The 25,016-nt window shown below is 38.1% G+C and overlaps 1 protein-coding gene and 1 long non-coding RNA gene across 3 annotated transcripts; one reads left to right on the top strand and one right to left on the bottom strand.

The window, feature by feature from the left end:
* Positions 1-329: 329 nt before the first annotated feature.
* Positions 330-3,461, bottom strand: LOC108709420. The gene is made up of 2 exons (XR_001934628.2): positions 3,116-3,461; positions 330-2,932 (listed from the first exon to the last, which is right to left on the bottom strand). It is a non-coding gene; the product is annotated as an uncharacterized LOC108709420 (long non-coding RNA).
* A 56-nt stretch (positions 3,462-3,517) lies between these two features.
* atp6ap2.S (ATPase, H+ transporting, lysosomal accessory protein 2 S homeolog) lies at positions 3,518-23,133 on the top strand. 2 transcript variants are annotated; one of them, NM_001087411.1, is given in 9 exon segments: positions 3,683-3,821; positions 11,936-12,063; positions 12,550-12,678; positions 12,826-12,921; positions 14,086-14,223; positions 14,736-14,789; positions 19,129-19,278; positions 21,255-21,374; positions 21,708-23,133. In NM_001087411.1, coding segments are annotated over 9 exon segments (1,047 nt in total). In that variant the 5' UTR covers positions 3,683-3,784; the 3' UTR covers positions 21,903-23,133.
* Positions 23,134-25,016: the final 1,883 nt, after the last annotated feature.

Here is a 25,016-nt window from a genome sequence, read left to right as displayed (position 1 = left end):
TCATCCTGGGTATCGGCAATCCTACACTCAACTTGCATCTGATTCATTAAGAATTATATTGCTTCATTATACATTTTACAAAGGGACTAGGTTTTACCTGTAACTTACTTGCTGCTTTCAAAGTAAAACTCACAAACTTGGTTGCCCTTTTATTGGCCACCAGTGGGATCACCGGACTATAGCTGGAAAGGATGGGAGCTACAACATGGAGCTGGCTACCGACGTAGTTAGCCAGCTTAAATATATTCATAGGCATATTTTTACACACACTTTAAAAGCCATCATAATCATAACCCGCACCTGAAAAAATTAACCCTTTTTTCAGTGCCGAGTTTCCAAATTGAAAATTTATTAATTGAAGCATAAATAACAGGAAAAGACTTGTGCGCTACATAAAATTTCCAATAAATGCTACATCAGCTGTAGCTTAACCCCACCATTTCATTTCACTCCATGCCATTTCCTCCCACCACCCTTCCTTGCCTCACATCTCTAATAGGACAAATGAAATGTCAGTCATTTACACTGCTTCCCCATTGCTTAGTTGTCACGTGATATTGACAGAGGTGGGTCACAGGTGCACTAAGCTTTTTCGGATTGGCTCCAATGAGTCTCTGTAACTGGTCCACCAGGAAGAATATTACCCTTCAAAGTTCTGTAGAGGGATGTTATAGTTCTCCATTTAGTAATTTGAATGAAGTGTTGCGGCTGTTGCTGCCTTTTGAAATTTCTCGCTGCCCTGGTTGCAGCAGGTAATGTAGACAGACGCATCTGTTAGACACATTGCCATTCTACATTTATATATGCGAAGCTGCTGATTGTCCATTGTAGAATAGGCTGATCTACTCTCCTCCTTGTTCCTAAAACCAAAACTCAGCCCACAGTTAGTTTCCCTATACATAGCCTCCCTCTGTTCATCTGTCCATCCCCCCAATTCATCTGGGCCTCCTTGGATTTTGCCATGGTCTGCGTGAATGGATCAACTCATATTCATAATCGTCCTTACATCCATAATTATACCCCTCAAATTAATTTTCCTACTAATCCTCGTAATTGTTGTTGCTTCAATATTGCAGTCTATACCTGGGCATCCTGTACTCATAAATTGGCTGTCTGTTTCCTCTTAACCTAAAATCTCCCACCACCCCTTGTGCTTGCATTACCCTGCCTCCTACCAGTCTTTACTGGGGTTGGAGCTGCCTCTATGAACCCTTCAACCTTATCCGAATTTTCCTCATCCCCTGTTCCCCTCTGTAGTAACCAGCTTTTGTGGCCATTTTGGTTAAGGGCATTCCTGCTGTTTTGCCATTGCCTTATGATTCTACCTGCATAAGTCTGCTTCTAATATTGCCTTGGCTATAGAGTTAACCAAATGTGACTCTCAGCAGTTCAAGGAGCTAAATAGTTGTTCAGTTACAGATATTCCTAAAATAACTGCAATGTTTAAATCCACTGCACCAAATTCACCACAGCCACCTACAATGTCAGTCACAGGTGAGCAAACATTTCAGACACAGAGAGTTAAAAACTGCTACGGCTGTGGAGGCCTGCATCAGGAACAGAACTGCAGATATAAATCCGAAGCCTGTAGAAACTGTGGAAAGTTAGGTCACATTGGTCATGTCTGCAGAAGCAAATCACGCAAGCCCAGGGCGCAAAATGTGAATAGTTGTAACAGCCCAGAAAGTGACTGCACAGACTTAAATAGAGTCAATACTATGAATGGGGGAGACAATGGTATACATATTAAGCTAGAAATTGATGGGCATCCAGTAAACATGTAACTTGATACAGGTGCATCTGTATCACTGATATCAGAGACTATTTACAATTACTGTTTAAGTAGAATTGCATTGCAGAAATCACATTTACATCTCACTTATTATACTGGAGAGAAGATTGCCTGTGCTTGGAGAGATCCTAGCACCAGTCACATATGAAGGTCAGCCATTTACATTGCCCTTAGTGGTTGTGAAGGGTGACAGGTGTAGAAATTTGTTGAAGCGCATAAAGTTAAATTGGGCTAAAATATTCACTATGTTATTGCTAACTTGGACATTTCCAGCCTTCACATCTTTTAGAACTGAGTTATAAATGATTGTTTATATATACTAATGTTTAGATCTACTTTTTGCTAAAAAGGAGGAATGTGATAACCAGCTTTTGTGTCCATTTTGGTTAAGGGCATTCCTGCTGTTTTACCTTATGATTCATTTCCTGTTCCTGTTTTATCTCTTCCTGTCTAAGCTGAGAGCAAGTGTGGAGCAGGGCTATGTTATCTGCCATGTTCTAAAAAATGTATAAAGTTCTTGTGCTGGTCTGACTGCTTCACCTGAACTAACACAGCATGATCATTTAACCCACTGCTAGCCAAGCAGTTTATCACACCCTCTATACTATACTCCTCGCATTCGTGGCAGTTGGGGCATGTCCCGGCTCCTTTACATATCCCCATGCGAACCTCTCCCTCGATCCTTCCCCTGCTCACTTGCATTCCCCCATGTGAGCTTCTAAATCCCTCATTCCCCTGCTTGCATGTCAGACTGTTAGCAGCAGACTCACCCACGGCTGCATTATATAATTCTAAACCTCCTTCCTTGTCGTGGCAGAAGTGACATCATCAACACAGCGCCATGCTCCGATTTCCGTCTCCTGCTCTTCAGTGTTTTTGCTGCTGCTACCTCTATACGCCAGCATTGTTGGGGCTGGGGGGCACCTGTGCTGGGAGGAAAAATTTACTTTTTGCTTGACCTGTCCTCTGTGCCTGCCGCTGGTGATCCACAGTGCACCCCTACACCCAGTCATCCTGGAACCTCTTGGGATGCAACATCATCCTCTTCGGCGTGCCCCTGGCTGCATTCACTTCCATCTCCTCCTTTTTTGCAGTCCTTCCAACTAAGATCCTGTCGAAATGAAGCCACCACTGCTGTTGCTGAAACAAGAAACAACAGTAAGTCTGTCTGCAAAACTACAAACCTTCCCTTAAAGGACAAGTAACACTAAAACATTTTAAGTAAAAAAAATCCATTCCTCCCCCCTCCAATAATACTGCTTATACTGGACAAAGTTAACTCTCTTCAAAATGTAATAAATAAATAGTGCAACAAAATCTCACTTTCAGTTTATTGTAAAAATGTGATGTGGCGACCTGCACTTATGTGCGCGCTCCTGAAACCGGAACGGAAGTTACTGGGCAGCTGCTGTTCAGCCATTGGCTTTTTATTAGCGTGTCTCCTTCTCTGTGGAGCTGCTCACTCCCCCTACCCTCTCCCAGTCAACTCGTTCCCCACACAACAAAGCAGGCTCTGCCGCAGCACCACATATCACATAGTGACTCACTGCCAAAAGTTACTGGGGTAGCTGCTGCGGGCAAGGTTCCTCACAGACTGTTCTGCGGCGCCATTATGTGCACCCAGCAGAGAGGCAGAATAGCAGCAGCCCCAGTAACTTCCGGCAGTGAGTCGATATGTGGTGCTGCGGCTTCATTCCCACTAAGCACAACATCAGCTGTAGCTTAACCCCACCCTTCCTTGCCTCACATCTCTAATAGGACAAAGGAAATGTCATCCATTTACACTGCTTCCCCATTGCTTAGTTGTCACATGATATTGACAAAAGCGGGTCACAGATGAACTAAGCTTTCTCGGATTGGCTCTAATGGGTCTCAGTAACCGGTCTATCAGGAAGAATAATACCCTTCAAGGTTCGGCAGAGGGATGTTATAGCTATCCATTTAGTAATTCGAATTTGACTGGTGTTACGGCTGTTGCTGCCTTTCGAAATCATGCTGCGCCTTGTCCTCGTTGCCCTGGTTGTAGCAGGTAATGTAGAGAGACGCATCTGTTAGGCACACTGCCATTCTAAGCTTGAATATGCGAAGCTGCTGGTTGTCCATTGTGGAATAGGCTGATCTAACTGGGCAGACTCCTTATATCAAGAATATGGACGGTGGGATTTAAACCTAGTCAAATCTCTGGTGAACAACGCGTGTGTATTTGTGTGTGTATTATATGGATTTACATGTAAGCGTGCAGTTTGGATATGATAGAAAAAGGAAGAATAATTACTCAGCCCCCCCATTGTGAGGTTGCATGTGACTGATTTTGCAGAGATCACATGACACCACCTCATCTTCCTTCTGCAAGAGCAGGAAGATATTCTACACAGCTCCCACTGTGGTAATTCTTTGACAGTGTGTATTAACAGAGTGGTTATTACTATTGCTGCTTTTCTAAAATATTATCTTGTAAATGTAAACTGTTTTAAAAGACTTGGAGAAATGAAAGAATGAACAGCCACGATGAATAATACAGCTTGATTGTATTTACTAAACCATACATTTAACAACCACCGAAAGATATATCTGATATATCTGTTATTTGCATATCTGATCAGCTTAGATGATCATTATTATTATGTTGGCTTTGAAGAAGCCAACATACTGTTCTTCTCCTTCTCCTTCTCCTTCTTCTTCTTCTTCTTCCTTCTTTTTTCTCGCCCCCCCAGTTTCTAAATGCTACTCCTCCTACAGTTTTAGGGGTACAAGCGCCAAACTTTCCACACCTATTCGCCTTATATCAAAGTACGTTGCTTGTGCTTTAGTAAGCGATCCCACCCACTGCGCCCATGCGGTGGACCACCGAAGACGCCTTTTTTCGTATTGACTTTGACAGGGAAAATTTTCAGATCGCTGCCGCTCGTACAGTTTTGAAGCTACACTCCCCAAATTCGGACCGCATTTTGTTGGTGCCACCCCAAATAAAAATATGTATTTTTTGGGGGGTCACCCCAATGAAATTTTAGCAATTTTCTAAACTCTACTCCTCCCAGAGTTTTAGGAGTACAATTATGAAACTTTGCACACTTGTTCGGCTCATACCCGAATAGGTTGCTTGTGCTCTGTTAAGCAATCCCACCCTCCGTGGCCCTGTGGCGGCCCCCCAAAGACCCCATTTTTTCCCATAGACTTTCATTGGAAAATTTGAAACTTTTGCCACTCGTACAGCATTAAAGTTACACTCACCAAACTTGGGTCACTTAGTCATGGGGTCAACCTGAAAAGTTCTGTCACATTTTGGGGACTCCAAAAAGTCGGCGGAGCAACAAACAGCCAATCAGATTTTCCCTATTGACTTCAATGAGAAAATGTCAAACACTGTCATTCCCACAGTGTTAAAGCCAGAGACCCAAAACTTGGCACCATGGGTCACTGGGGTTAAAATTTTGAAAAGTGGGCGGAGTCTACCACAGCCAATCAAATATTAGCCATTTGTTTAAATGGGAAAAGTTAAAACTGTCGCCGCTCTTAGATTGTTCATGGGAGGGTCCTCAAACTTGGCACAGTTGGTCACTGGAGGACCGGGATCAAAATCTGGCAAAGTGGGTGGAGCCAAAAACAACCAATCAGATTTCTTTGATGATTTCAATGGGAAAATTAAAATTTCTGCCATTTGCACGTTATTGATGTCATGGACCTCGAATATCACAAATGTGGTCATTGGGTGTTTGCACTTCAAAGTTAGGAAAAGTGGGTGGAGCCACCAACAACCAATCAAATGTCATTCATTCATTTTCAATAGAAAAACATAAAATTGCTGCCATTTTCACATGTTAAATGTCATGATTCCAAAACCTTAAAGTGTTAGTGACTTGGTGACTCTGGTTCAGAATTAGGAAAAAAAGGGGGCGGGCCTACAAAAGCCAATCGGATTTCACTGGGTGACTGTGGTCAAAATTTAGGAAAAGTGGGCGGAGCCAATAACAGCCAATCAGATTTTACCTATTGACTTCAATGTAAAAGTTTCAAATACTGCCATTCTCACAGTTTTAAAGCCAGAGGCCCCAACTTGGTACAGACCATGACTGGGTGACTGAGGTTAAAATTCAGAAAACTGGGTGGAGCTTAAAACAGCCAATCAAATGTTACCTATTGCTAATCAATGTCAATATATAAGTTGCTGCCATTCTTTCACAGTTAATGGCAGGGACATCAAACTTGGCACAGTCGGTCACAGGGGGACTGGGATTCAAATTTTAAAAGTGGGTGGAGCCAAAAACAGCCAATCAGGTTTTTGGATTGATTTTAATGGTACAATTTGATCTGCTTCAATTTTCACAGTTTTAAACCAGATTCTACCAACTTTGTGTACTCACTATGCACCAGGGGCGACTGGCCCCAACGCCTCTTGCATTTCAAAGCCAACATCTTGTGGTTTCTTCAGAAACGACACCATCTAGTTTATAATTGAAATTGTACATGAAATGTAAAAACAGCAAACACCTATATTAATTAATAAGCCCCACTGTTTATAACTTGTCAGGCGTTTTATTTTCAGTCCAGCAGCTGTAATCAATTGTACCCCTACTGTAAAATGTATAGTGGCTAATGTACATCCTCCTGTAATTCATAAAGATATTATAAGTCAATGAGGAGTTACATGTCCATATAATACAACAAGGCCACAGGCTAGGTGCTTTTATGTAGGTAATGATATTCTTAAGTGACTTTTTAATATCTTGATAAATTTTGGTTCCATAGAGAAATGAGCAAACTGTAGATATGACTTTACATGATGGACAAAGTGGCTGCTACGCTCTCTTTGATCAAGTCCTGTCCTTGACCACATAATAAAAACAAATGCTAGACACCTTTTGGATCGAAATGCATTTGTTCCCAGAAAGAGTGAAGCTGTCAGACTGCACTATTTAAATGGAGAATAGGATGGAGCATGCGAATCAGCAGACTCTTGCTGCAAAATATTTATTAATCACGACATGTTTCGGATCCACATGGATCCTTTTTCAAGTGTAATATACAAATAACCACAAATCACATTTTAACACAGAACCCACCCTAAAAACTCCTCCTTTAGTGACATTACTCTTCAATTGGTTCAAAATGTATTACGAAAGTCTTTCTTTAATCCAAGTGCATAGTGCTATAAACCCCAAGTCTCTTAGGCATATCAGCATATTAACCAGACACCTTGTCCTCTTAGTAACAATTTAATATCCCCAACATTAAACAATGTAACATTAAAAAGATTGCAACAATTATAGATATATACATACATGATAAGCAGTTGTAACATGTTGCAATCGGTAAAAACAGTTTCAAATAACTTGCTATGTACTTGAGAAATACTTGGAAAAAATAGGGACTACTCTCTCTGAAGTCTACCTACCATTAAATCCAAAACTAAGTCACTTCTACAGGAGCATATTGTTTACATCTGTCGAATTTAGACAGTATTAGTTTAATTTAACAATTCAATTCTACATTCAATTATAACATCTAATTTAGGCAAGTCTACTAGGGTCGGTAAATAAATATCTTGCCATACCCAAACTTTAGATCAGTAAGTTTTTGTTTAAAATCACCTCTTCTATTTAATGGTTGTACTATTTCCAAAACTACCCATCTTAGTTGTCCATGTGTATGTTTAGCAGCATTGAAATGGCGGGCAACAGCTGTATCTGTATATGTACCTTGTTTGAAATTACATGCATCATTCTTATGTTCCTTAATTCTAGTTTTAATATTCCTTATTATTTGGCCCACATATATTAGTGGTATTACTGGTGTGGCCTAATTAAGGAAAGAGAGCAGTAACACAGGTGGATTTCGTTAGAACAAACCCTCTTTGTTCACAGAAGCTACTATTTGTACATATTGTAGTTGTGACAAGTAAATGGTCAGAATAACCTGGTTCCACTTGCCATGTCTTGAGTTATCCAGTGAAAGGCAAAAATTGTCAGTGATACAACTCTTGTAGATGTATGAGATTTCCTGGTTATTCAAAACATCTTTATAAGAAATGATTCAAACATATATTTAATAATGTTAAAAGTACCTCTCTTATTAAGCTTATTCACTTAAAGTAGAAGTACATAAATGCTATCTGAACTGTCAAAAATATTTTTTTCCATTGATATACAGGGCCGGATTTACATAGTGGGCGCCCCTAGGCCCACTGCCGTTTATCGCCCCTGTCCTCTTCCCTTTATTCGTGCAAATTTTCATCATCTGGACCGGAGCAATGGGGATTGGTGCATGGGAATTTAAAAAATGATTGTAACTCCAGTGCATCCCCATTGTTTTTGAACCATTGTGGGTGTGATTGGGCAGCATGCCGCCCCCCCTAAAATCCTGCCCTCCCCAGGCCTGGGCCTAGGTGGCCTTTCCACAAATAGTCCATGTTACAGAGCAGAAACATTGGTCACTTTAGTGCAATCAGTGCCAATCACCTTTGGAGTACGACCCTTGGGCTGCATTTATCTATACAAATATTTTGTTTGTTTTGGAAGCTTAGCTATTGTTTATGTCCCTTTTTTTTACATAAGATGGAGTTTGTCAAAGGGGGGTATTTTTTCTCTTAAATTTCCTTGGGTAGCATGGAGGCCATAATTAGTGTTTTTTTTTTTTTAATTTAATGTAAAGAGTACATTGTTCTGAAAGAGACACTCTCTTTCGCTAAGCTCTGTTGCTTAAAGGCAGTTTCAGTCTGCGTTATACTCGCACCCTGGTCACTATCTGTCACAGGCCCATCCACAGAACAATTTTCTATGTTAAAATTCTCATGTCACACATAGTCCAGCTGACCTCTGTTCTGCAAACGACTGTTGACTGTAAACCTGCCTGTTTACTGTAAGCAGCCAACACAGTTTTGTGTCAACAGCTTAGTTTCTGGGCAGGCTGGTTTGTGTGTGTGCATTAAACATACAAATGTGCAAAGGAGGTAGGAGAGTGTTATTTGCTGGAAACTGCCTGTATGAATTTGTTCCAGGATAATTAAAGGACAGGGAAATTAGAATTTACTGGGGGTGCAGCCATCCTTTTTAATGTAGCCTTACACATACCAATATGGTTTTGTATGATATTCAGTGCTTGTATGATGGGAGATGACCAATATTGGCAAATGTCTTTGCCAATATTAGTGCTCTCACCGATTGGACAAGATGAAAAAAAAATTCCTTGGCCTCAGAAGGCCCTTCCCATGTTATTTCTTAGCTTTATTCTTCTCCATAGAGTAGTTGTGTTAAAAACTCCCAGGAGCTGTCTTGGGTTGCTAGGAATTTAGAGACTTTTGCAGGGCCACAAGTTGGATATACCTGATACCCTCACTGTGCAGTTGATATTTGACACCACCTTGTCATTGTACCTGTAAAATGTTTCCTTGTGAATACATTTTAGGAACAAGCAATGTATATCTCAAGCACCCTAAACTTTTTTACATACTGAAAGAAAATGTAATTCTAAGCAGCTTTTCATTATGCATTAATTAAATATTCATTCAGTGATTTTTAAGTTTTTTTTTTTTTTTAAATGTAGCAGGATTGAAAGGAGTGGCTGCATGGCTGTTGATATTTTCTAAACTACTAGTTCTGACTTCTGAAACAAAATTACAGAATCCAAATGATTTGCATACCTGGAGGTAAACTTCTGCTATGTTGTTTGAAGAGTGGAGAAGCCGTATTCTGAGCTTTATTTTTTGTTTTTTTGTAAAGGAGTTGCTAACTTTACAATAACAAAATAAAACAAAAAAACACCACAGTACCTAGATTTATTTAATTTTTCCTTTTGGAGAAAGCGCTATAGCACTTTAGAACACACAGAAAAATCAAAGGCCTTCTATAGTTATGGACACGCAAGGAATTGTGTGTTTGTACTGAGTGTTAACAACATTGCACTACATTCAGCTGTTTTTGTTTGCTGATCTATATTTCAACATGTTTACAACATGCAATTGTTCCTAGGGTCTAGACACCTTAACGCCTGCCTCAGGTGTTCAACTTGAAAGCATTTTTAGACCATTTCTTTAAAGCTTGTGTTAGGTGGTGCTCCATGTGACACAAATACTTATTTTGTGACATAGTCATACTAAGTGGCTTAATCAGTCCTTTTGGCAATTTGTAGAGTTCAGAAGCCTAGCTGGGCTATTTTTAAAACATATTATAGGAATTGTTCCGTATAAAAATTAAAGCTGGGTAAATAGGCTGTGCAAAATAAAAAATGTTTTCAATATAGTTAGCCAAAAATGTAATGTATAAAGGTTGGAGTAACTGGATATCTAACATAATAGCCAGAACAGTATTTCCAGCTTTGCAGCTCTCTTGGTTTCCACTGATTGGTTACATAGTAACATAGTACACACGTCCATCAAGTTCAACCTTTTAACATTTTTTAACCTGCATAACTGCTAGTTGATCCAGAGGAAGACAAAAAAACCCATCTGAAGCCTCTCCAATTTGCCTCAGAGGGGGAAAAAATTCCTTTGTGACTCCAAAATTATAATCGGACTAGTCCCTGGATCAACTTGTACTATGAGCTATCTTACATAACCCTGTATTCCCTCACTTGCTAAAAAGCCATCCAACCCCTTCTTAAAGCTATCTAATGTATCAGCCTGTACAACTGATTCAGGGAGAGAATTCCACATCTTTACATCTCTCATTGTAAAAACCCCCTTCCGAATATTTAGGCAGAACCTCCTTTTCTTCTAATCGAATGGGTGACCTTGTGTCAGCTGGATCTACTGGTAATTAAAACATTAGAGAGATTATTATATCATCCCCTTATATTTATACATAATTATCATATCACCCCTCAAAGGAGAAGGAAAGTCATCTTGTACTTGGAGGTGCCAAATGTTAGGCATCCCCCAGTGATTGTATTGACTTACCTGAAACCCCAGGCTGGTGCAGTTTTTTGCTGATAGGAGCCCCGGCCCGTGGTTATTCCAGCGAGCACCATGGAGCGATCCTCTTCCTACTTCTTCTTTCTTCAAATTTTCTGTGGCAGATACAGGCGCAGTTGAACGAAATAGACGACTTTTTAGTTAAAGTTTGGCTTTTCGTTCTACTGCGAATGCAATCGTGCGAAGAAAGAGGAAGACGGAAGAGGATCGCTCCGTGGTGCTCACTGGTATAAGCGTCAAGAAAAATAATTAGGGAGGATGTCCTGCTAGCTGTAGTTTAAAAAGTCAAAGCTTTATTTCAGACAACAATAAAAACAGTGAACAGGAGTTGTACTTCCCTTCCTATGACGTGTAATCACCTGACGCGTTTCATGCCTCGCTTGGCACTTCATCAGAGGTGTTGTCAGCAACTGCTCTATATCTTATATAGCAGCTTCAATTAAAAACGTCAATCAATTTAAAAACATTTTTTACATATTACAGGTCATATCAATTTAAGCAATAGTTATGATACATTTCAACATTATTACAAATGTAGGAGGAGTATTAGAGGACAACTTATGTTCACATTTATAGTTATAAAAAGCAGGAAACTTCTGGTATAACCCCGGGCCGGTGCAGTTTTCTGCTGAAAGCAGCACCTGCCCGGGGTTTCAGGTAAGTCAATACAATCACTTGGGGGTGCCTAACATTTGGCACTCCCAAGTGCACCAAGAATTTCCTTTAAGCGCCTCTTCTCCAGTGTGAACATCCCCATTTGGCCAGTCTTTCCTCATAGTCATAGCTAAGATTTTCCATACCTTTTACCAGCTTAGTTGCCCATTACCAGGCAGTAACCAATCAAAGGCTTGAGGAGGCTGCCACATGGGTCATAACTGTTTGCATTTGAATCTGAGCTGTATGCTAAGGATCAATTGCAAATTCAGTGAACAGTTATGTCTCATGTTGCCCCCCTTAAAGTCACCAAGGAGAGTGAAAAGCAGGAAGTTGTGTTCTGTTATATTAGACATCCAGTCACTCCAGCCTTTATATATTACATTTTTGGCTAACTATATTAGAAACATTTTCTAATTTGCACCCAGTTTTTACCCAATTTTAAAAAATTGGATTATTTGGCTAAAATGGAGTCTATGGGAGACGGTCTTTCCATCATTTAGAGCAGTGTGTGTGTGTGTGTGTGTCTGTGTATTGAAGAAAGTGAGTGTTCTCACTTCTTTTCTTCTTTTTTTTTTTTCCAGTAAGTTCCGCTGACTTCACTGTATTAAAGTCACCACAATACCAAATATTCCAAGAGGGAAAATGGCCTGTTCCTGGTGACAGGATTCCAGATGTCATCTCATTGTCAATGGGGTTCTCTGTGGAAGAGGTAGGAGTAAAATATATTCTTTTGATAAATAAAAATTCCTAGCATTGTATTAGGATATTATAAGACACATGATGAGGGTGTCGTGTCACTGAAGTTGTCACATTGTTGGGTTGCTGTGATCTGCTGGTCACCAGTTGAGGTACAGGTAATTCACATTTCCCTTTTGGGCACAGTTGGCATAAACTAAGGAGTTTAGTGTGGCTGAAAATAAATGTGTTGTGTAATTAAAAAAACTAACTTTAATAAAAATGCAGTCACCTGTTTTTGTTTTTATATAAACGTGTTCATATAGAAGTTCTGTGTATTTATATCTGTAATTTATATAAAATTGGGTGCACACATTTAATGAAATATGCATTTAATATATAAATACAATATTTTCAGATTTGCTGACCATTTTATCCTTGTGTATATTTATCAGTCTATTGTAAATATTTGTGGGGGAGGCTAAGCAAGAGTGGTGCTCAGTTCAGTATATTTCTACAGGGCCTGGACTGGCCCGGTTTAGGAGTGGGCAACCTTTTCCAGCGCCCTCGTTCTACAGTCCTTGTGACAGTTACTGGAGTGAATAAACTTCCACTTTCTGGCAATGGAATGTCCTATCCTGTGGAAAATGTGAGTACTGTCATTTTTTTTTCAGCTTGTGCAACCCTTCTTGCAAAGTAAATACAAACATTTAAGAGTATTTTATTTACATTAATAGCTGGAAAGTAACTCACAGTTTGACTTTAGTTGCACTAACCTTTTTGTCTTCTCTCACAGGCGGTTCCATACAGTCTTGACAGTGTTGTAAATTCTGTACATTCTGTGTTTTCTGAGGAAATGCCTGTAGTTTTGCAGCTTGCACCTATAGAGGAAGTAAGTACGATCTTGCAAACACTGTGCGACTGCATTTTAATGTACAACCACTGGCTGCTGAAACTATAGGCTAGGTAAATGCAAAACGAAAAAAACAAAACATAAGAGGAAATAAATATATCTGCCGTGTACTTTGAATGTTAGTGGTTTTAGAGATTTTTAAAACTAAAATTAAACTTTATTGCTATAAAATCACAAATGCCTTGTAATGTATTAAAAGGTACAAATATTACAAATACATGTTTTTTGTGGTTTTTACACTTAAAAAGCTTAAGGTTTTTGCAAAATAGATAAAACACAAATTTTTACATAAAAAAAATATTTTTGAGAACAAAAGAAAATAGAAATTTGAATGTTCGTAAATAAACCCCTAAACATCCAAATGTGCTCTGGCCAGAGAAGGGGAAAACAAACATTGATTTTTTTCCAACACTGCGAGTCCTAAAACTAGGGCCTATCCTAGTATTACTATGTAATTACTTGGGCATATGGCAGTGTCTTAAACGAGTTGGTTCACCTTTAAGTTAACTTTTTTTATTATTATTTATTGGCCTTCATTTTTTAATTTTTATAGTTTATTTTTTGAATTATATGCCTTCTTTTTCTAACTCTTTCCAGCTAACAAATGGGAGTTACTGAACCCATCTAAAAACCAAATGCTCTGTAAGGCTACAGTTTCACTTATTGCTACTTTTTATTACTTATCTCCATATACCAGCCTCTTATTCAAATCAACACATGGTTGCTAGGGTAATTTGGACCCTAGCAACCAGATTGCTGAAATTGCTAACTGGATAGCAGCTGAATAAAAAAATAAGTCAAAAACAACAAATGGTCAAACATGCAAACTTCTTATGATGAGTTAAATGGTCACATGATTATAGAAAATAAAAGTATTATTGGAAGACGCTAGAAGATAAAAATCAGTGCTGTTATCTGTACCGTATGTATATGGACTGTATGATTGTGTACATCAATTATAATATTTGTTAACTAATGAAGAAAAGATAATTTTTATTATTTTTCAATTTCATGTTTAGAAATCTGTATTTTACTATACAGTAAATAAATAGTACATTGGAATTTTCTTTCCCATGCATCACCTTTTGTATTCATTCCTGCCATTTACAAGAGTTTACTAATACTCATTTGCTATTTCATCAGAGAGTTTACATGGTTGGAAAAGCTAACACTGTGTTTGAGGATCTGTCAGTTACCTTGAGACAACTACGGACCCGCTTGGAACAAGACAACTCTATAATTCAGTCCCTGCCTGTTAGCTCTTTATATAAAAATGATGAGGTGAGTGAGTAATTCTGTTTTACAGTGATGTTTTTCAGTACAGAGTAACCAAGAGTAGTGACCAAGAGTTGCACAGTTTTTATGCTTAGGATATCCTGATTGTGTAATGGGAGTGTGAAATGGGAGCTCCCTCTGCTGTTCTGTCTGGGAAGGGGCAAATAGGCACTTTTGTTTTTTTGCACAATAAAAGAAATTATAATTCTAAGCAACTTTCCCACTATACATTTAAAGAACTTTCAGTGGTTTTAAGTTATGTGTAAATGTAATAGATATAGATAACAAGTATAGTATTCATCCTATACATGTAGATCTTTTTTTAATATATTGATATAAAAGAGCCTCGTGTTACATATAAATTAAATGACACATAAGTTAAAGTTTCTTTGTTTCTGATTCCTTTAGGTAAGTAAAAATATTTAAAAAATTCAGTTTGACTGTTGTACTAAATAGGTATGTTTTCCCTTTATAGAACTAAATATATATCTATATTTGTTTCTTTCCCTCACTTGAAGACTGACCGGCTGTTCTTATCTGAGTTGCAAGTACTACAAGATATCATAACTCTGGTAAGTTCCAGATAATTAATTTTCTCTGTTTTAAAATCTTCACACACAACACAGATTTTTACAATCCCAGTAGTTAGGACACTATACATATTTTACAGTTGAGACACTGTAAAATATAAATAGAATATTATTGCTTCCAAATTCCACCACTATATTTTATTAGGAATAGTGCAGATTTTTTTCTGAAATATACTTGTTTTGAATTTGATGCCAGCAACACTTTTACAAATGTTAGGATTTGGGCAACAAAAGACTGTGTAAATTGTGTAATGTTATTAAAATTTGGGGATTATCGGCAGAGATGTGAAGCAGCACAGTGGAAAACGTTTCCCTAAACCAACTTTTTTTTAAACATATTTTGGGCATCAAATTAAATTAAGCATTTTTCATAAAACAAAATTTCTCAGTTTCAGCATTTATGTTATTTCTACTATCTTATCTTTCTACTACTTTCAGTTATATCTCATTTAAATGTTTTTCAAATCCTCTAATTCCCTTGTTATTGTGAGACTATATGGAAGGGTCTGCAGGTAAACTCTCCAAATGCTCTCGATGTTATTTCAGCCTTTGATTAAGCCAGTAACAAATAATTCTAATTGCCTGCATCAAAGAACAACACATTATCATCTACACTATAAATTGTTAGTTGTTCATGTATGACCAGCTTTCCTTTTTAACATATAAGTGTTAGCTGCAAGTGCAGATGACCTATTTTTTTTGGTTTCAAGCCAATATATAATTGTAGGGAATGTAAATAATAATACCTTGTATAGAATCTCGCAAAAGTATTCAGACCCATGGCCAATTCTTGCATTTTACTTACACAGGAAACTATAATTTTTTAATGTGTGTAACCCTTATTTGGTTACTGTCTCTTTAAATAGCAATTTACCCTTTTGCGTATGAAAAGTACCGGGAGCTGGGAATTACAGTGCAGTGCCTCCACCTAGTGAACACTTAGGAACACACCTCAGGGGGGTTCCACTAGGAATAATAAAACACAGTTTGCAAATGAACAAATATTAACTATATATAAACTGTAGTAAACACTTGGGCAACTAATACACTATGCACTCCTGCACTGGGGACACGTAGGACACTACCTAAATCACTATGTTGCTTCAACACAGTCCTTGTTAAATATCAAAGTCCCAATCCTCCAGAAGGGATTTATAACCACACAGTTCAAATCACATGTCTCTTCCCCAGAGCTCTTATTTCACAGGTAGCGCTACCATTTCCCAAAAGTACCTCTCCTTTTGGAAGTTAGCAGCAGCTTCCACGTAGCAGGTAAATACACCAGACTTGTCTTCACTTTGTGGCTCCAAGCTTGTATCCGTGCCACTATTCTCCCTTGGGTGGCTCACTCAACGGGGTGCTCTCAGAGGTAATCACACTGGAGATTATAGGCAGCTCTACAGCAGGATAAATCTCACCAGTGGCACTTTTCTCCTTCTGAGTCTCTAGCAGCTTGGCAGGGGACAGGCTGGGCTCAATCTGTACCTCTACAAATTCCACAGATTTAAATATGTCTCTGTACTTGACAGTCTTACAGCTACTTGTGTTGGCTCTGTTCAGCTCTCTGGGAGACCCCTTGCATTTAGCTTCAAAGTCAGGCACACCCTCTCTCTCCAGGATGCACCGGGGTGCCCAGCCAATTGGATCGTTCTCCAACCTGTAACCAGGCTGAAAAACAGGGGAAGGATTCCTCTTGTCCCCTACATGTATTTTGAACAGAAAAATCTTAGGAAAAACATTTATTTAATCCCCATATGCATTTCTCATCAGGTTTATTAAATAGCACTTGTGCTCATGAATTTTCAAATAGTGCCACAGACAATCAATTGGATTGGAGAGAGTGCTTTTCGCCTTTTTTTTTCTTGACTTTGGCCTTTTGTTTGCGTGACATTATCTCTGGACTTTCTCACTCCAGGCTAATTTGTCATCTTACAAGCATATGTATTGGGCTAAAACATGCACCAAGACATAGGCCAGATATCTGTTGAGTTGGTTTTAAAACCCTGTTGAGTGGCACTGCATTGTGTACATACAGTGCATTCACTGTGATCAGAATTATAGTAGTGTGTTTAAAAAAGTTAATAAAGCTTAAAATCCTTGCAATAGTTTTTTATTTCCATACAAGCAACTCCATTTGGAACACTACATTCTATTCCAAATCAAAACATGAAGAACCATTTATCCATTTTGTGTTCTTCCTTTTACAGAAAGAGAAGGAAAGGGAACATTAGACTGTTCCAAAAAATAGTAGTGTCTCTATTTTTCTTTACAAACTCAAAGATTCACTGTATAAATGGAAACATGTTTTGAATTTATGCTTCAGAAAAATAGAAAAAATTGGGGAAGGTATTGGTACTGGCCTCTTCCACCGCCAGCAATAATATAATGCAAAAAATGAAATAACCAATACCTTGTTCAGATGCGGGGTGATCCCAAATTTATTGTAGTGCTCTTGACATGTGAGTCATGTTCAAACGTTTCGGGACAAACAAATGCCCTTCCTCAAGTGGAAGGGCATTTGTTTGTCCCGAAACGTTTGAACATGACTCGCATGTCAAGAGCACTACAATAAATTTGGGATCACCCCGCATCTGAACAAGGTATTGGTTATTTCATTTTTTGCATTATATTGAATTTATGCTTTCCTTTTATTCACTGAACTATTTTTTTTTCAAAACAAAAGAAAAAACAAAATACAAGAACAAACAAACAGGCCTGACACTTAAGTGACTACTGTGTACAGTTATTCTGTATGAACAGTAACAGTTTCAAAGCCTAGTGGAACATGTAACACCGGTTATCAGCATATATATCAAAACAAACCTAGAGCTCAATCACCTGGTAGGGATGCTTGAGGTTTAACATCTAAACATGGTTCCCATATTTTCCCTAATTTCCCAGTTGTTCCCCCGAGCATTGTCATCAGAAACTACATTTTTGATGTCACCTTCAAGTTTTCTATTGGATTAAGGTCCGGGGATTGGGTTGACCACTCAATAATGTCAATCTGGAACCATAATATTGCTCCTTTACTGGTGTGTTTGGGGTCGCTGTCTTGTTGAAACACCCATTTCAAGGGCATTTCCTCTTCGGCATAAGGCAACATGACCTTGTCAAATATTTTTGTGATAAATAGGCCCAACACCATAGTATAATAAACATCCTCATAGCACATTGTTTGTGCCACCATGCTTCACCGTCATCACAGTTTACTGTGACTTGAATTCAGTGTTGGTGGGTCGTCTGACGAAATCTTGCTTTCATCAGTCCACAAAATGTTGTGCCATTTATCTTGGCATATTGTAACCTCTTCAGTATGTCTTTTTTTCAACAATGGGACTTTGCTGGGGCTTCTTGCCAACAACTTGGCTTCATAGACGTCTTCTAATTGTAACACTACTCACAGGTAACTTTAGACCTTCTGTGATCTTCCTGGAGCTGATCATTGGCTGAGTCTTTCATTTTGGATATTCTTCAATCCATTCGAATGGTAGTTTTCTGTTTTCTTTCTTGTCTTCCAGGGCTGTAATAGACACATGTTTCACAGAATGAATGACTTCACTAAATGAACTCCACATTGCTATTATTATTTGGAACATTGTTAGTATTTTGAACTAACAATTCATGCATGGCATGACTGTTGGGTCTGTTTGTTTTCTATTACTCTTCTATACCTACTAGTACATTATTTGCTTTGTAGAAATCTAATTTCTACCAAAAACAGGGATTGATCAAGTTAGTGATATTGGACTGCTATTTTTCTGAACACAACTGTAGGTTCCTATTATCCTTGGACCAATGCTATGTTCAGATCAGCTCAGTTTGTCATGCCTGGACTTTTTTTTTTACATTTGTGGTCAGTTTAAAGCAGATTCTCTTTTTGTAAAGATTTTCCTCTAATTTGCACAATTCATGCATCTTTCTGTTGTAAGAAGAAAGTATTTTTGCGTGATTACAAAATGATTACAGATGTTTTATCTTCAACAATTTATATGGATTCCAAATGAAAGTTATTTTCAGATGTTTTGTCACCTGCACTAAAGGGAGTTTAGTGCTGGCATCAGAACATCTCTTGTGTTTTTACACTTACCTGATTGTATCCAAAGATGTGGCAGTAAATTTAACAATTTGATGGTAGAAGCCATTTGTCTTCAACTGTGTAAAGGAATTAAAATTATTCAATTTTATTTTTGAGATTTTTTTTCTAACAGCAAGTCGCATGTCAGTAAATTAGTATTGGTCAAGAGTTTGAATACAAAGCATGTAACATGTTAATCCTTTTATAACTATGTGTTATAAAGTACTTTGCCTTGTGTTATAGCTTTCTGGGCACAAGCATCTAGCCAAAGATAATGTCCCAGACATTTATTCCCTGGAACTTACTGGTTTAGAAGAGATCAAGAAACGTTATGGAGAGGAATCTGCAAAGTTCAAAGATGCTGTCAAAATTCTTTCTGACTTTCTGCAAAAGGTAAGCCATTTTTGGTTAAAACTGTTATAAGAACATAATTCTTCATTATGCCCCATTACATTTGTTTTTTTACCCAAAAGAACACTAACTGATCTGTAGTCTTTTAAATATATAATTCAGTTAGCTTCTTCCATGCAACATTTCTCTATGGAACCATTAGTAATACACTAGATGTATGTTGTACTGTATCAGGGGAGTAAAGCCGCCATTAAAGCACTGCGTATCTTGACAGCGCGCTATATAAATAAATGATGATGATGATCTAAAGGTAAACAAAAATAAATGATTTGCCTGAAAGCTGTGCACATGTTTTAGTCAAAGCAAGTGATTACAAAAGCTGCTTTCATTTTTAAAGTTAGAGCCACTATTGTGCTAGAATATTACCATGGGCCTGCCTTTTTTCACTGATGTAATTCTAGCATAGTCCTACCTAAAAAAGTATTACATAAAGTAGCCTGAAATTTCGCTTGTTCTTACATTAGTTTACACAAGAAAAGTGGAAGGAGAGAAAAAATTTAAAAGCTAATGTCACACTTGCCATTTGCTCTGCAGGTAGAAAAATGCCAATGCCAACTGTGCTGATGCAAGTGAATGAGCCTGTTACAAGGCACTGAAAGTGTACATGCATATATTAAAGTAAATCAAGTTTTTCATCCTGCAGAGAAAAGCCAGGTGTAGCTAACATGGCAATGTATTAGAATTGCATTGTGCAAGGTGCATCTTTTGAGTACATACAGTCCAATATTAGGCAAACAAAATTCTCCCTTTTTGGTCACCCTTATTGCTATTATTTTATTTCTACTGGCTCATAAGAATAGGTTGAAAAAGTGATGTAAATCAGGTTTGGCTTGTAGTTGGGTAATGTGTGAAAATATGTAATAGAAGTAGCAAAGTTTGCACTCAGTAATCAGATTTTTCATTTAAAAAATGCTGATGTGTTGCTTTAGGCTACTAGACATTGTGCAAACCATGTCACTTGTTTATCACATTACTACCTAGAAGCACAACAAACTACATTAAACAATTCCCATTCCTTTAGCCCTGATCTCACAAACCGTGGCCTTTGCACGAATTATGTTAATAGCTGTGAATGTATCGGTATTATATACTTTTATACAGTGTATAATATTTCTGGATAAATCTGTCATATTTAAAGTCCAACTTTCTATTTATTTGATTTTCAATAATATGCTGTTCTAGTCAACTGGTGACCTCCCGCCCCCCCCCCCCCGCATCAGTACTGAGGTATTAGTACTGAGATTAATTGGCCCCTGCATTGTTTGCACCCCAGACTCGGGCTGTTCACACCTCTAAAACCCTGTATTGTTGTTGAGAGTCCATGTGAGTGTCTACATTTTTCATCTGTTCACACCTCTCTACTCTTCCTACCCTATGTATGTGCTGTACTCTGTTTTTTCTACTTTGTCTATGTGTGCCCTACACTGCCTTCTCTACTCTGCCTGTGTGAGCCATACTCTGCCTGCCCTATGCTCCCTGTGTGTGCACTATACTCTACCTTCTCTATGCTCCCTGTGTGTGCCATACTCTGCCTGCCCTATACCCCCTATTTGTGCCATACTGTGAGAGGTAAGTCTGGTGGGGTTTGTTCTTGGGGTTTGTTAGCATTTGGAAATTGTTCTTGTATGGTCCTTAAGGTGTTTTAATTACATTATGTGCTGGGTGTTGCGGTGTTATCCACAGCGGGTAAAGAAACATGTCAAAGGGATTAAAGGCCATATCTTATTTTGATTTACCATTTGTTTTGGCATTACTACCATTAATATGGATATGGTCTTAAAAGTTCTCGTGATAACATGGGTTTGGTTTAAAGTGAGTGTGCTTTGAAAACTGGGGGTGATCAACACAGGCTTCCATTATCAGCACCTCTGCCGTGTCCCTTTTATATGGTTGCTCTGACATAGTGAGATGCACAGGTGTATAAGCTGAGGGTTGCATGCTAACTTTGTGTTTTTCAGTTTGCAGATGACATGTACAGTATTTATGGAGGGAATGCTATAGTTGAAGTTGTGGCTGTTGAATCTTTTGAAATTCCTTTAGTGCGGAGGAGTCGGTCGATTCTCGCATCTGAAGCTATTGTAAGTTGCTGTTGGATATTTCATTTATTTATTTACACCTAGCATTATGGCCACCATTGAGGCGCTTTTATGTTTTCAAGGTTGAATTTATTCATGGCAAAAGTGACACATAAGAACCAATCAATGCAACCTGTGTACAAGATAAAAAAAATTATCAGAGATTACCTTCAGTGAAAGTCGCATGTCCAAAACGATCAGTGGATTACAGCAAATCCAGAGGAGTTTTCAGAACCTAATGTCATGCCTTCCAAGTGCTTCTTACTTTGCTTTGTCATTAAAAGTTACAAGTACAAAATTGAAACTTAATATTGCTGTCTCTTTTTCTCTTTTTAGAGCAACCCTGGCAGCCCTTATAATCTCGCATACCAGTACAACTTTGACTATGCAGTTATCTTCAACATTATCCTATGGATTATGATTGGACTGGCCCTGGCAGTGATTGCAATCTCGTACAGCCTTTGGAACATGGATCCTGGCTATGATAGCATAATTTACAGAATGACCAACCAGAAGATCAGAATGGACTAAGTTTATTCATATCTTCTATAGCAAAAACAAATCCTACGTTTTCTGACGTTACCTTCTCTGTGTTTTAAATGAGATTTAGGCAGTGTTTGGTATGTAAAGCAATTGCAGGGCAATTTTAAAAAAGAAACAGCACCTCAATTTTAATATTTATTTTATGTTGAAAAAGGTCTGTGTGTATATATATGTATATATATATATATATATATATATATATATATATATATATATATATATATATATATATATATTCTCACAAAACTGGAGCACTCATGCATACAAAAACAGCTGCCTGGGTGCAGTATTCAAAAATTATGTAAACCAAAATACTGTATAAAAACCGCACTCACAGGACTTTATAAAGGTGCAAAAAAGATCTGTTTATTTCTTTACGACGTTTCGGCTTCTATTACTGAAGCCTTAATGGACACCCCAACGGGAAATGGAAACTTGTGCCATTAATATTCAGGTACTTTATGTATAGCTAACATAGCGTGACAAAAAGAATTAATGGAGAAATACCAAAGGTGTCATTTACTTCACCCCTGTGTGCAAAAGCACTAAGGGGTGCAAGTGCTCTTGTGCCTCATTATGGACCATGGAACCATGTTGCATAGTCTACTGTAAAGAATCTTAAGAATCCACCTAAAGTTGCACTGGGCTAAATTAATCCACTAGTTACACCTACATTGCTGATGTCTATGTTTGTATTTTAACAGTAGTGACTTGCTTGTTTCTCCTACACAATGTCAATACTAAGTGGTTGTATAGTTTTCCCCTCCAATACTTTATTGCTATTGTTTCATGAAGATCAAGGACAGCAAATAAGTATTGACCCTAAAACCTAATTTGAGTTTTGGAAAATATTTGCTTATGGTGAAATTGAAGTTCTATTCCATGTCTGTGTACAGAACATAGTGTCTTACTCCCAGTTTCTATTTAAAGTTTTTGTGTTCTAGTGCACACTTGCCACTGTTGTTCATTTGTGCTTTCTCTACTAAGGATATTTGATTTATTTGTAAATGTTGCATTTCAACTGTGGTGTAAGAATTCAAAAGAAAACACATGTAACAATATTCAGCCAATTATTGTAATTTTATTATATGAAAGATATATGTGTAAAGTAAAATGTATTCTCTTACTTGAACAATAACACTTGGATTGATTCTAGAGAGGCATGTTGATTTGGAAGACTTGTTAATTGGCAAATAATTAAAGAAATAATGTCATGAAAGTATCTGTTTCTACACTGTATAAAATGACAATTTACCTTTTGGTTCTACTTCCTCTTGCTGGCATTTAGCAGTAGCTTCATTCTTCTATTCAGGGGCCAGTTATGATATGGTTCAGTTGTGTATGGCCCTATAGTTGGACTACCCTTCCAAAACAGTTAACCTTAAAATTTAAATTGAATCAGTTTTTCTGGTTTCATTGTGCTAAAACATTTCTTTAGCTAGATTTTTGTTCTTATTTTTTATCACTTTCAGTTCAAGACCCTCTTCTATTCACCTATCAGTCCTCCATTCAGACCATTGCTTGGTTGCTGTGATAAGGGGCCTTGAAAACCAATAATTAAAGTTTAAATACTGTACCATCCTAGCTGCAAAGTTAATTTAATAAAGGGGGGGTATCCATACAAAAAAATGCAAATTAACTTAGAACAAAAAGCGTCAAAAGTAAAAGTGTCAAAAGAATGGGGTAGTCATAGTTTTAGTAGATTTGTTTTAGATATTAATAAAATACTGACAGGCCAAAGAATGGCAACCAAGTGGATTTACGATGTAAATAAAGCACATCAAGACCACAGAACCATATAAATGTTCCACATTATGTTCTGGGCTTCTATACCAGCCCAAAAGTGACCACAGCCCTTTAGCCGTGAACATTTGTGCCCATAACATAGTAAGTTAGGTTGAAAAAAGACAGGTCCATCAAGGTCAAGCTTTTAACTTTTTTGACCTGCTAGTTGATCCAGAGGAAGGCAAAAAAAAAACCATCTGAAGCCTCGCCAAATTGCCTCAGAGGGGGAAAAAATTCCTTCCCTTCTCCAAAATTGCAATCAGACCAATCCCTGGATCGAGGTGCCCCTAGTAACTACCCATCTTTTCTTCTGATTTACAACATGCCCTCTGTACTGCTGGCCATTACCTGAGCTTAGGAACTGACTCTGATATAGATATAGAATCTAAAAGTAGCAATACAAGGATGCCCAAAAATACAGTGATAACTAAGGGTGCTCCTAGCTCACGCACAACTTGCACCAATTGACACACATTGTTGATTGTAAATGTGGTGCAAGTTGCATGTTTTGCTAGCTGTCAGTGCATGTGTGGAGTGTATCACTGTGGCATGCCAGTACTTACAGTACTGAAGAATTACTGTACAAGGCTAGTGACACAAAAGATCAGCTGATTCTTGGGTTGCGAGAATCCGCTGTGTATCTTCAATCTGGAGATGCACCGAATCCAGGATTCAGTTCGGTTTTGGCCAGGATTCGGCCTTTTTCAGCAGGATTTGGATTAGGCTGAACCGAATCCTAATTTGCATATGCAAATTAGGGATGGGGAGGGAAATGCGTTACTTTTTGTCACAAAACAAGGAAGTAAACAATGTTTTCCTCCACCCCTAATTTGCATATGCAAATTAGGATTTGGTTCGGCCGAATCTTTCGCAAAAGATTAGGGGGTTTGGCCAAATCCAAAATAGTGGTTTTGATGCATCCCTACTTTAATACAACTAAGTATTAATTGACGACTAGGAAGAGAGGTGGGGGTGGAGAGTAAAGCCACAGATTCAGGAGTTCTGCCTCTGAAATAAGCATCATTCAGCTAGTCAGAGATGAGCTCAGAAAAGCAAGCTTCACACACACATCTCTCATATAGGGATTTGATAATGCTTTACAGCGTTTCTTTTGCTCTTGTCTGTCCCTCTTGTTAGGTGGCCCATCAGAAGGCGCAGACCCACTAAAAGAATAACAATAATGCAAGCTAAGTAATAGCAAAATATATATATATATATATAGGAGTTAATTTTCGTGGGGGCGTCACAGAATTACTTACTTTCCTGCCTTGGAAGTGGCTCTAACGCCCCAAAGAAAACTGTGTCTAGTAATCTAAA

The sequence above is a fragment of the Xenopus laevis genome, chromosome 2S (genome assembly GCF_017654675.1).
Source record: "Xenopus laevis strain J_2021 chromosome 2S, Xenopus_laevis_v10.1, whole genome shotgun sequence".
Classification (NCBI taxonomy): Eukaryota; Metazoa; Chordata; class Amphibia; order Anura; family Pipidae; genus Xenopus; species Xenopus laevis.
The sequence above is the reverse complement of the archived record's forward strand: the minus strand, read 5'-3'. Positions and strand labels throughout refer to the sequence as shown.